Here is a 9,179-nt window from a genome sequence, read left to right as displayed (position 1 = left end):
CAGTTCTCCAACATATGAAGCATGTTGGTGCTATCCATGGAAGCTGCCGTACTGCAGTCCATAGATCTCCATCTCATTTGTGACAGATACAAATAGGCTCCCACACAACACAGCATCCACAATTCAGCAGGAAAATTCATCCAGCCCATCACTCATCCCTGATGGCCCCTGCTCCCTACTGCAGGGAATAGGCAGTAGGCTGGGAGAGTATCTGTGAATCAGTGCCATGATTCCATCCATCATCTTTACTGATGGTGCTGTGGCTCCCACCTCCTTCCAGCACATCTTGCACACATGTTCTGGGACATCCTCGTCCGTGCCCTGGGAAGCACTCAGACCACTGAGTCTGTGGAGATCATGTGCAGTGCCCAGGTCTAGTTCAGTCACACAGCTAGAAAGGAGGCTGGAGTCAGCTGTCCTCACACAGGATGATCCAGTGCAAAGGCTGGACACTGCTCTTACGAGACACTAAAGCCCCTCCTCCTAGTAAAGCTGGGGAAAGATTTAAGAAAAATTACAGCACAGACAAGTATTAGTCACGCTTTAATTTTCCAGTTGAAATAATACAGTGAATCTCACTGCCAATGTCATCAAGGTCAGCAGTAAAACCATGGTCACCACATACTCTGATCAGGGACAGTATAGGAGACCTCTGATTAAGGGAAAAAAATTGAAAGCCATTGATAACAAAATCCAAAAGGAAGACTAGAAAGCAATCATTGATTACATTCTTGAGTGAATAATTTCTGCAGTTATAAAAAATTAAATGATGAAGGATTTAAAAACAAGTATCTAAGGGTCTGTTCCTTCAAAACCATTTCAAAGTAGGAAGAAAACATCTCTTGAACTCTTTTTTTAATACGAGCTCATCTACATCAACATTAATCAACAATCACTATTTTGAGGTTAGGTTTATTGATTATGCCCTTACCCTTCAGATATATTTTAAGGAATAAAACATACCTCATGGAAAATTGATAAAACATCTATGTCAAGTTTTGTGAAAAAATACAACTTCATTAACCACATCAAAATCTGACCATAGTCTGTATAATATCAACAGCGTTGTAGCCCGGTAAATACAAGTCCTCAGAGATGACACAGCTTACTCTTGCAAACAAAAACCACCCTGCAAGCTGCTCTGCTTGCTTTACTGTAAGAAGGCAGCATTTACACACTTGTCAGTGAATGTGATGAAGGGGGTTTGTTGGTTTAAATTCCTCCACCTGTAGTTTGAATAGGTGAAATATTCATGGGGAAAGGTCATAAGCTTTTTGTTTTCTTTTGGTGGTAAGGAAGCTATTGCAGTAAATACATATAAACAACAGATTACTGGCAATTGAACTCAAAAGTTGCAGTCCACAAACTCTAATAGTGGACTGCAAATAAAAACAGTCCAATAGATAAATCTAGAGGACTAAACAAAAACTTTTAAAATATTACTGAAGACTAATATATGGGGTCAAACCATTAGATGGGATGTAGACAGAAAAGCTATTTATATTTTATATTACAAAAAAAATTTCAGATTAAGACCTTGTGATAGCTACAACATTAGAAGTCATCAAAAAGAGTAAACCAGTTCTGTAAACCAGCACAGAAATATTCTATGTACTAGATAATTTTTTAAAATATCCCTACACATAATTATGGCATGAACAGGCAATTTTTGGCCATGTGAAATCTAACTAAAAGGCAGTCATACATTCCTGTGCATGTGCACAAATACTGTATAAAAACATTTCAGTTGGCAGGAGCTGCTTGCTTAATTCTGAGGAACATACCTCCATCTCAGGGCTCTTGCAAAATTTTTAGAATGAGTCATCTTAAAACAAGGAAACCAAGAAACTGAACAACAAATGCAGCCCTTTGCCGCAGCTTTTAGAGATGGTGGAAAACAACACTAAATACATTCTGAAGGAACCATCATTAAACATTTGGTTTTCCACACTTCAGTAAAAATAAAAAATAAAATGTAAAATCCCTGAAAAGCTTCCAGGTATTTTCAGAGGGGTGGGTGGAGGACAGGTTAGGGTGGTGGGAATCCCAGGGAGAGTAAGCATTTCTGTCCTGGGCTGCTGCAACTGAGATAGTACAGAGACCTGAGCTGGCTCCTTCACAGCCATCAGCCTGCAGACCAACAGGTCAGCAAAATCCATCTCCTTTCTTAGCACCTTAGTACAAACACTGGAAGGGAAAGCATCTGCTACATGGGGTTAGAGGACTAGCACCCTTTGGGAACAGCAACGTGGTTCCCCACATGTTCCCTCAGCTTTGGAGAGCAGGGTCTCAGCAGAGTGTCCACGAATACTGCTCACAGAAACACTGCAGGTGGACAGAAAAGCCATTTCCTCCATAACTTCAGCAAGATTTTTAACAGGGGTTTTTCCTTCAGACAGATATTGCCCAAAAATGTTTTTAAGCAAGGTTGATGGGATTCCATGTCTAAAATAATCTAGGTGAGAGATGACATAGCTAAATCTTTTAACAGGATGCTGGATGCATCTCAAATGAATGAAATAACGAGTTCAGGATGAAAGCCCATACGCCCTTATAACTCTACACTAATTTATTTTATAACGTGAACTAGGCGTCACAGGCCAAACCCAAATAACTTTTCATTTTGCAGAAAAAATAACTGTTCCTTCTGCCAGAAAAAAAAAAAAAAAAAAAAAAAAAAGGTCAAAAAAGTCTTCCTCATAATCCTTGGAATAAATTTCAGAGTTCCTAAATTCAAGGCCAAATTTTAATGCCAGCTCATAAGCAGGTTCTGTGAAGTATAAAAACAAAACACAAAGGCCCAAACATGCTCAAAGGAAAAAGTTGCATGAAAATGCCCACTGCTCTGGGACCTCAAACATGACTGCTCCAAGTGAGTGGCTGGAGGTTTATGGTCTATGAGTATTTTCAATTCCTGGCTTGTCCCAGAGAAGAAAATTTCTCCGTAGTTCTGCCTTGCATCCTCACCTCATCCTGCCACAAAGCAAAAGCTCTCCAAGGCTGGGAGCTCCTCCAGCATTGATACTGATGGCTGTGAGGGTTTCTCAGGATATGGGCACCCCGAGGGACTCTCAAGGATGAGAAAACCCCTGTAGGTTGGGAAGTTTCACGCAGAAGACAAGACCACTTGCTACTTCTGATCAATTAATTGTTCTCATTTCTCTCAAAGTCAGAAATGAGGATGCTTTCTTCCAAAGCAGAACTATCAGCATTAATCTGTAGCAAATAGGCGTTTCTGACCCACAGTATCCTGCGGAAGAGCTGGTTATTCTCTTTGTGCAGGCACCACAGGAAAAGGGAAATGGCAGCCAACATCACCAATGTCACAAGAACACCCAGAACTGCAAGTCCACTGTATGATGCTGAAAGGGGAGAACAGAAATTGTTATTATTCAAATATAGCTACAGTTATAGATAATTCTAAATATAAATATATAGCTGTTTTATGGAAAACACATTACTACTCCTTATATGTCACACATTTTAAATTACAGGTTTAACAGTGAAAAATATCTCACAAAATATCAGCTCGAAATGTGTATTATTCTTTATTAAAAAAAAAAAAAAGCACAGAGCTTACCTTTTTCAGAGAGTTCTGTTGTATCAATATCTGAAATAAAATCCAGAATGGTCACAAAATGACCCACAGAGGTAACAGAGGTTATTATGTATACTCACTTTAAAATGGGTACTGAGAAGACAGTCTACCTAAAACCAACAAGAATAGGCTGTTCTTTGTTTAATTTGACTCCTGTCAATGTTATTCCAACTAGCCAAGTCAAACATAATCTAGTATGTTATTTAAAATCCCTTTAATTTGGTGGAATATATTAATTGGCATTTGTGCAAGGATGAGCAGCAGTGTTTACCCAGTTTTTAAAGTACAAGTTCACGAATGGAACCATGCAGAGGTAGATCAATCTGGTTAGTGGGTCCAGCAGTGACTGAGGGATTTTGTGCGGGCTCTGGAAACGCTTGAGCTCTCTCACACACCCACATTCCTACTGCTGTGGTGCCTGTCCAGCTCTCCCAGGCTGGACCTGCCCTCCCAGCGGGGGCTGTGGAGGTCACCCTGATGCCAAAGGAAGGCTCCTGCAGTTGGCACTGGTGCAGTGGCTGCCCGGGTTCCCCAAACAGAGGTCACCCCCAGCTGGCCGGGGCTTTTAGAGGTATTTTTTTTTCCAGTGCCAAGGGACAGAATTAATTAAATGAAAATTGACACCAAGTAAGCAAGCAACAAGGAACAAGTAAAGCAACAGTTATAAGGACAGAATTGCCTTCTTTTATGGAAGCACATACCTGCATCCATTTTACATACAAAACCCTTTTCTTCTCTGCATGGAGATAATTGCCAGACTCCATCTGTGGTCCTCAAGCTGATGCAGAAATTCCCTTTGAGATGATCAAATTCAGGCTCTCTGATGCCCCAGTTAGAATAATTTAAAGGAGACCCATCAAACCAGGAGACTGTCTCATCTATGGGCGGAAGTCAGAAATGATTACGAAATAGAGTAGTATTTTGATAAATATTTCTGTTTCAGTTAGATTTACACTCACATAAAATATATAGTATTACAGAATACCAGAACTTTTTGTCTGTTTGGCCACTATATTACTTTTTTTTCTGAAGGATTTAAAAACATCCTATGTAGTTAACACAGAAGACAGTCTGTAGTGCATCCTTAAGAAGGAAAAAAAAGCATTTACATGCATGTAGGCAAATTGAGTATTCAGAATACTGGTAATGATTGCAGAAAGCCTCAGTGGTTTTACTACACCACAAACAGGCAAAAATCAGTGAATCAAATCTCAAAAGATAAAAATGTTTTGGAAAATGGTTATTGGAAATGGTTATTGGAAAATAACCAAAACCCAAACCAGATTCTTACATGCAGTACTATTCCTCCCCAAACTTACTGTCTGTAACGAGCAGAATGTTCAACCAAACCATTTGTACAGAATAACCAAAACTATGTAATTCTTCCAAAATGAACGCATTTTCGTCTTCATCTTGAATAGTTAGAAGACTGGATCCTACAAATTAAACACAGAAAAAATTTTCAAGCAATCCATACCATTAAAATGTAACACTGCATTTCAAACAGTTAACATTCTTAATTGAAAAGCTTGAAATAAATGTCTGGTTATACATTAGAAGTTCTTAAATTTGTAATTAATGTGAAAAGCTCAGGCAAATATAAAACTGTCCTCCCATGAATTTAAAACAAATTTGAAGGGAAAAAAATTCATTTTATGTTTTATTGGAGAATCCAATATTTTCACATGGAAAGGAACATTTTTTTGATGTATGTTGCCTCCAATTTCATAGTTGGCTTATGAGTTCCACTCTCGTTATCTTGAAACAGAGAAAACATATGCCATGATTTCAGTCATTTCAGAAAATAAATATTGTTTTAAGATATCACAATGACATTTGGTAGCTACAAAATAATCACTTACCTTGATTTTTGCAGACTTCATATGCAGTATCAAAACTCATGCCCTGCAGAACTGTGGAAAAGCTGTAGCAACTGTTTTTGAATTTGATCCAGGGTACAGTTTTTTCTGAACATAAGCCTTTATAGGCATTGAGTTTCTTTTCTGTGATAGAAGTAACAGCACAGCTTTATTGGCACAACAAAATACACATTAATATAACATTCCACACACTGTTTTGGAGTAATGCTAATAAGCATGTTATTGTGTTATGCCTCTATTTTTTTCAAAATGAAAATCTAGCGGTTGCATGTATTTGTATTAAATGAGTACAGTTGGTTTTACTTCTGACCAAAAACCTTGCTGGAGTACAACAGCAGGATCAGAACAATCTAACTGACAGTGATGTGCAGAGGAGGTCATGAGCAAACCATGGGCCCAGATGATCAACACTGCTAAATGGGAACTATTTGGAGAACTGGATGCTGCCACAAGACCCTGCAGCCCTGAACTGAATGGAGCTCCAGAACTGAATTCTGGATTCAACTGAAGCCCAAGTAACTGACAGAGCATTGCAGGAAACGCAACATATTTTAGGATACAGAAAAATATTCTTACCCCTACTAAAAAAACTGCACAATCTTTGATGCGCTTATCAGCGAAGATGTGATTAATTTTTCACTTTGCTCTAAATGCTTCCCTTCTCCCATCCCACAGTTAATTGCAGCAAACTGAATTTATTTCCCTTCGAGTTAGGTCATTAGCAATCCTCATTTTTCACAGATAATATAGTGTTCACTGAAGAGACAGAGTAAGCAATTTTCCTGTTTCTTTTCTATTATGAAAGTTCTCTTCCCATTCTCCTACAGATCAGACCTGATGGCCAATATTTTATTGGAAAAAAATGGTTTCAGAAATAGGAAATACAGAGAAATACTTCAGTTTTAAATAACAGTTAGCCTTGCTAAACTTTGCTTAACCTCTAACCAATTAACCTCCTTTTCACAGGTTCGTACACACATTGTCAGTACACACATTTACAGCTGCAAAGATTCAATATAAACCTTGACTCTGACTTACTAGGTGGCACATGGCAAACTGCTCCTTGCAGAAATTTTTCACAATCTGTGCTTTTCCAGTGCCCTGAAGTATCAATGTAAACACAGCTGCCAAAGGCCTGGGACTCGTCATCCGCCCAGAAGGTAAACAAAGACCTGGTCCCATCCGACCATTCAAAGTTAAGCCCGTTCTGCCAAAACAAATTCCAGGTTATCTTTCTGATATGCTTTAGCACCATAAAATAATCTACATTTAGAATTTACATTAATCTTCTCTTGGTGGCATCCTCACCAGGTATTACAGAATGCCTTAATTTTCTAAAGGCTTGGTGGATCCAGAAGGATCTACAAAGGCAGAGCCAAGGATCCTAGTTACTTTTGGGAGACTACAAACTACATGTAATCTTCAGTTTTCAGCAAGCAGTTATTTGGGCCTTTGGGTACTACAAATGAAACAATGAAATTTCAACATGGACACTACCAGATTGGCTCCCACTGGACTTACACATTATGTTGAGGGGGGGGGAAAAAAAGTTTAAGGCTCAAATTTTCCAGGGTTTCATCTCCAGATGCAAACCTTCTGTGATTTCAAGAAATCAGTAACACAGCTCACTAGCTTATTACTGGAAAACCTCCTTTGCAGCATTCATGTTCACAGCCAGGGAGTGTCCTACGTACATCGGAAGTGAAGAGCCCGATCCAGTGGTTGTATCCCAGCCGACTGACGATGACCGTGAGGAAAGCCTGGTGATACTGGTCTGTAATGCTCACCAGCTCTGCACTATTTGCCATGCAGGCTCTTAAAGCTGAAGACCATGTAAAATTCCCACTTATTAGTTTATACACTCTGTTTCCATATTCTAAAGTATCTGGCACAGGATACATATCAGATGCATTGATAACATGTCTGGATGTGTCTGTTACAAACAGAAAAAAAGAACATTTTTAAAACAGACAACTTGATCACAGCTGAGCAGCTGCTAAAAAATCAGTATTATCCCTACGAGCAACTAAAAAAATTGCAAACTTCTTGGTTTTAGGAAGGCACTGTGAAATTTAAAAATAAAAAGATGATGACTACTAGAACAGTATCTGAAATTCCATCACAAAACTCATTACAGGAATGACTGAGTTTAATGTATGAAAAACCCCCCAAACCTGAATGAGGTTAGTTCCACTGACTCCATCTCTGGAGATCAGTAAGAAATCACCTGGGATCTGGGCATATCCCAAATGTCCAGTAGCAATGGGCTGCAGAGTGCTTTTATCCCAGATACTTTGCATGTAAATTAGATTACCTTTTTTTTTACCTGTTATTATTAATAATTTCCAAGATCAGCTTACATCGTAAGACCTGGCCTCAAAAATTATTGTAGTGATACAGCCAATAGGATAACAAAGTGCATGTCTGGAAGCTTCTTGAGCTCATCTTTAATATCCATGAGCCAATGTAGAGAAGATCACAGTGTGGCACTTAAAGAGAAATACTCTGTGCATGGAGACTTAAATCTCTTTTTGATGATAAACTAACACAGCAATGTCCAAAACAATGAAAGGAAGAAGCAGGGTTCTTAAGTTTAAGAAATAAGAGAGAGAGTCTCCCATGACAAAAAAAAAATCCAGAGAGAGAGACCATCTCACCCCAGCCCAGCCTGTGATGCTGCTGCACTTGCTCTTTTACAGGAGGCAAATGCCTTTGCTAATGTGTGTGAATGCCTTTTAAAATGTACTTTACAAAATGCTACAGTTTTGAACAGTTTTGATCCTGTTTTTTAATTGGATTAATTATTTCTCACTGTAAAGCTTCTATGTGACTACAAAATGAAGTGGTTGCTTTGCTACAAGGTAGAATGTTTTTAGACTTGGTTCCCTTTATGACTAAGAGGAGGAGGAGTGTTAACAAACATCTTAAAATAGTAAATTAATTTATAACTTGTCATTCACAAACCATTTAAAATTAGAAATTTCTAAGCAAGAAAAAGTTCTGCTCTTGAGCTAACTGAAGCACCCTGTTTTGTTCCAGCTTTCAGTGTGTGTGCCACTGCTTAAAAAAAGCCAGAAAATGCTGTAAATGGCTGACACAATCCTAACTCAAGCATCACTGAGAGATCAGAGCCCAGTTCAGATCCCCTGCTGCTTTCTTTCATTTTAGTCTCCTTCAGAAAATAATTCAAAAAAGGGGAAATGGAATGCAGGCAGGATGGCAGAAGCAAAGCACCAGCTCATCTTTCCAGGACCTGACACATTCTTTTGGACACTTGAGCAAATTTAGCAGTTCACTACTGCCAGCAAGAGGCTGTCTCACTACTCCCTTCCTTGCTTCTCTGCTCTTCCTGCTGCAAATTCCCTGGTCTGGCGTTTCCTGACCCTGCACAAAGCTGACACAGCCTGTAAAAAGCTGCAAAAAATGACATTAATTAGACGAAAATAAACAAAGTAGGAGGGGAGGGAAGAAAAAAAAAAAAAAAGATGAGGAAGTTTTCTGCTGAATTAGCAAACTGAACTGCCTGATAGTTCGGGGTAGTGCCACGGGTGTCCCACTGGGGAGGCAGGATTGTCCACTCGAACCCAGGAGCACGCTGCTGTGATGCGGCAGCGCCGAGCGGCACTGCAGCCACGGGCCACTCTCAGATTCACCCCCTGCCAGGAAAGGCTTTAATGGCAACAAAAAGCGTCCAAGCCCTG

At 39.3% G+C, this 9,179-nt stretch overlaps 1 protein-coding gene across 1 annotated transcript in view; it reads right to left on the bottom strand.

The window, feature by feature from the left end:
• Positions 1-530: 530 nt before the first annotated feature.
• Positions 531-9,179, bottom strand: part of PLA2R1 (phospholipase A2 receptor 1) — a 39,120-nt gene continuing 30,471 nt past the window's right edge. Inside the window, exons 24-30 of the mRNA XM_082284574.1 lie at positions 7,173-7,411; positions 6,517-6,685; positions 5,461-5,601; positions 4,918-5,034; positions 4,300-4,476; positions 3,581-3,610; positions 531-3,362 (exon numbers count right to left, since the gene is read on the bottom strand). Of these exons, the coding sequence (XP_082140700.1) occupies positions 3,145-3,362; positions 3,581-3,610; positions 4,300-4,476; positions 4,918-5,034; positions 5,461-5,601; positions 6,517-6,685; positions 7,173-7,411 (1,091 nt within the window). The 3' untranslated portion in view covers positions 531-3,144. The remainder of the gene's footprint in view (positions 3,363-3,580; positions 3,611-4,299; positions 4,477-4,917; positions 5,035-5,460; positions 5,602-6,516; positions 6,686-7,172; positions 7,412-9,179) is intronic.

Source organism: Coloeus monedula (assembly GCF_965178545.1).
Source record: "Coloeus monedula genome assembly, chromosome: 7".
Classification (NCBI taxonomy): domain Eukaryota; kingdom Metazoa; phylum Chordata; class Aves; order Passeriformes; family Corvidae; genus Coloeus; species Coloeus monedula.
This window is presented reverse-complemented; position numbering and strand designations above follow the sequence as displayed.